This window comes from Poecilia latipinna, unplaced genomic scaffold, assembly GCF_001443285.1.
Source record: "Poecilia latipinna isolate Pla-1442-1.1 unplaced genomic scaffold, P_latipinna-1.0 Scaffold3011, whole genome shotgun sequence".
In the NCBI taxonomy this organism is placed as follows: domain Eukaryota; kingdom Metazoa; phylum Chordata; class Actinopteri; order Cyprinodontiformes; family Poeciliidae; genus Poecilia; species Poecilia latipinna.
This window is the reverse complement of record NW_015115627.1, coordinates 31170-33822: the sequence shown is the minus strand read 5'-3', so window position 1 is coordinate 33822 and position 2653 is coordinate 31170. Positions and strand designations below refer to the sequence as shown.

Genomic DNA, 2653 nt, shown 5'->3' with positions numbered 1-2653 from the left:
TGGAGGCGGTTGGAGTGAATCGATGCTCCATCAGCCTGGAGACTCATGGAGAAAACTAGAAACATGCAGAGCAGGAAACTCTGCTGAGTTAATTTATAATAAAATAAACTCCAGTTTGCATTAAAGTTATTATAGAGAACAGATGATGGAACCAGAGGATCGGCTTTATGATCTACTGATGGAAACACAGAAACCAGCTGGACTGGATGAAGGACAGGAAACTGTAGAAACAATTAATCATTTATTAACTGAAACAAACTGACTGCAGGTTTTATTCTGTTAGATAAAAACATCAGTTAATAGTTTAATGTTGCAGTTTTCTATGAATTAAAGGATTTAAAGTCAACTTTAAACTTTCACAACAGTTTATATTAAAGGTACATCAATGATGAAGAAAAACTGATTAAAGTGAAGAAGAATGAAAAAAAAAACAGTTTGAACATGAATCACTGATCATCAACCAATCAGCTGCACTCGTTCCCTTTGATCAGGAAGAAAGTTCCCACAGCGACTCCCAGCAGGCCGATGGTCAGACCGACTCCACAGAAGATGGACGGACCGGGACCAGACTGAGGATTGTCCATCTCCACATCTGGAGAGACAAGAAACATCAGGATGTTTGATTCAATCAGGTTTAATCAGGTTAATCATTTAACTAATGGTTCCTATTCAGGCTTCCGGTCTAGTCAAAGTCTCCTCACCCCAGGTCCTGGTCAGTGGTTCTTTCAGGGCCAGATGCTCCACTGAGCAGCTGTAGATGTCTCCTAGCTGAGGGACGAACTGCAGCCTGGAGATCTGGGTGAAGCTGCTGTCCTTACTGGGGAAGGGAATGTTGATGCTGGTTCCTTCAGTCACTTTCTGACCGTTTCTGGTCCAGGAGACGTTGACCGGAGCCGGATAGAAACCAGAGACGTGACAGATCAGGGTGTTCTTCTCTCCCAGCTCCACTTCGTCTCTGGGGTAAATCACCAGGCCAGAGGGGGCATCTGGGGAGAAACCAGGGGGTAAGAAGGAGAAACCAGGGGGTAAGAAGGAGAAACCAGGGGGTAAGAAGGAGAAACCAGGGGGTAAGAAGGAGGAACAGGAGCTGAAGCTGATCTGAAGGATGGAGAAACGGATCCAGGATGGTTCAGACCAGAACCACTGATGGTGGATCAGTCGGGTCCACAATGTTCAGAGGACCAGAGAAAAGAAGAACTAATGAATCAGAACAGGAAATGAACTGAACCTTTACAGAGTTTATCTGTTCATAGCAACCAGAGACCCACAGATCAGACCGACCCGGTTCTGGCTTTCTGCTGGAACATCTGGATGTCAACCAGAATCACCTGGACCACACCTGTTCAGGCCCTAAGCCTAAAGGAAATCAGTTCTTAAACAAAGTTATATTTTAAAAATAAGTTAGAAAAATTATAATTATATTTTTGACTTGTTACTCTAGTCGTTGTTTTTGTGTATCTAAATTTTATGTTTATTGAATGTAAAAATGTTTTTTGTTGTTTTAGTTCTTAATAATTCTAACGTCTAAATATAATAATATTTAAATGGAGATGCCCGCTGTCTCCTCCTGGTGGCGGACGGGACAAACTGCAGGCTTTAGCTCCGTCTCCATAGTAACGGACTCATGAGCCGAAAGCTGGTTGAAGACGAACTGAACTCAGTCTGTAAGTTTTTCATATCTTTGTTTTTTTAGCCCACATAAATTATTTATTTTAATCTTTTCATAGCTGAGTTTTTCTCTCCACCTGTAAGTTTATTTATTCAACAATGGTTGGAAATATTTATTTATAATGTCCTTTATTGGGGCCAAATGCATGGAGGCAGTGATTTAGTCACTGCCTCCATGCATTTGGCCCCTTTTGTTCTAAACCCAATAAAATATCTATTTATTATTATTATTATTATTCCATCACCGTTAATGCGGCTCCTCGTATCGCGGCCCCACATATGTCGTATCAAAACAGTGTTTAAAATATGTCGTTATTGTTTCTGTGGATATTTAATTGAAATATAGAACATGAGATGTGGAAAACAGCAGCCAGTCGATCTTTTTAAACACTTTATGTTTAATATCAAGGCTCTTCAATAATTATGGCAGCTTTCAGGGATTAATCTTTGCTTTCAGATCTGTTTCGATTCTTTGAAGAGTTTCAGCCTCTGAAGCAAAACGTAAATCAGGACAAGTTCTGCATAATTTTAAATCTGCAAATAATTGCAGATTTATATATAAAAAAGGCATCATACCATATTAGACCAATAAAAGTCTTTCTGATGAGTTATTGTCGAGATCTTATTGGGTGTTTCGGATTATATTTTTGCAAAGATTTGTAGTTCTTTAAGTTTATCTGTTTACTTCCTGGTTCGGTAAAGGGGTCCTAAAAAGCCACGCCCACAGAAATATCTGTCTTTTCCACCAGTTGATCCATAACACCGGGTCATTATGGCTCAGTTAGAAAATGAAAAGCCAAGCATAACTATGAGAACAGAACATTTCTATGGAATTATCGGTATTTTCTCAACCTACATATAAAGAACCACAGACATTTATTAGTTTTCAACCAAACTTTGGCAAAAGGAGAAAACAGCAAACTGGTTCTCCCATTTCTAACCGTGCATTCTGAAAACCTTCAGGACGGAGATGTCAGCTAGCAAG

At 39.8% G+C, this 2653-nt stretch overlaps 1 protein-coding gene across 2 annotated transcripts in view; it reads right to left on the bottom strand.

Annotated features, from left to right (window-relative positions):
- Positions 1-223: 223 nt before the first annotated feature.
- The window catches only part of LOC106939880 (H-2 class II histocompatibility antigen, A-U alpha chain-like), a 21641-nt gene continuing 19211 nt past the window's right edge, over positions 224-2653 (bottom strand). For both annotated transcript variants that reach the window (XM_015022450.1, XM_015022449.1), the window contains 2 exons: positions 702-986; positions 224-592 (listed from right to left, as the gene is read on the bottom strand). In XM_015022450.1, coding sequence (XP_014877936.1) covers positions 465-592; positions 702-986 — 413 coding nt within the window. In that variant the 3' untranslated portion in view covers positions 224-464. The remainder of the gene's footprint in view (positions 593-701; positions 987-2653) is intronic.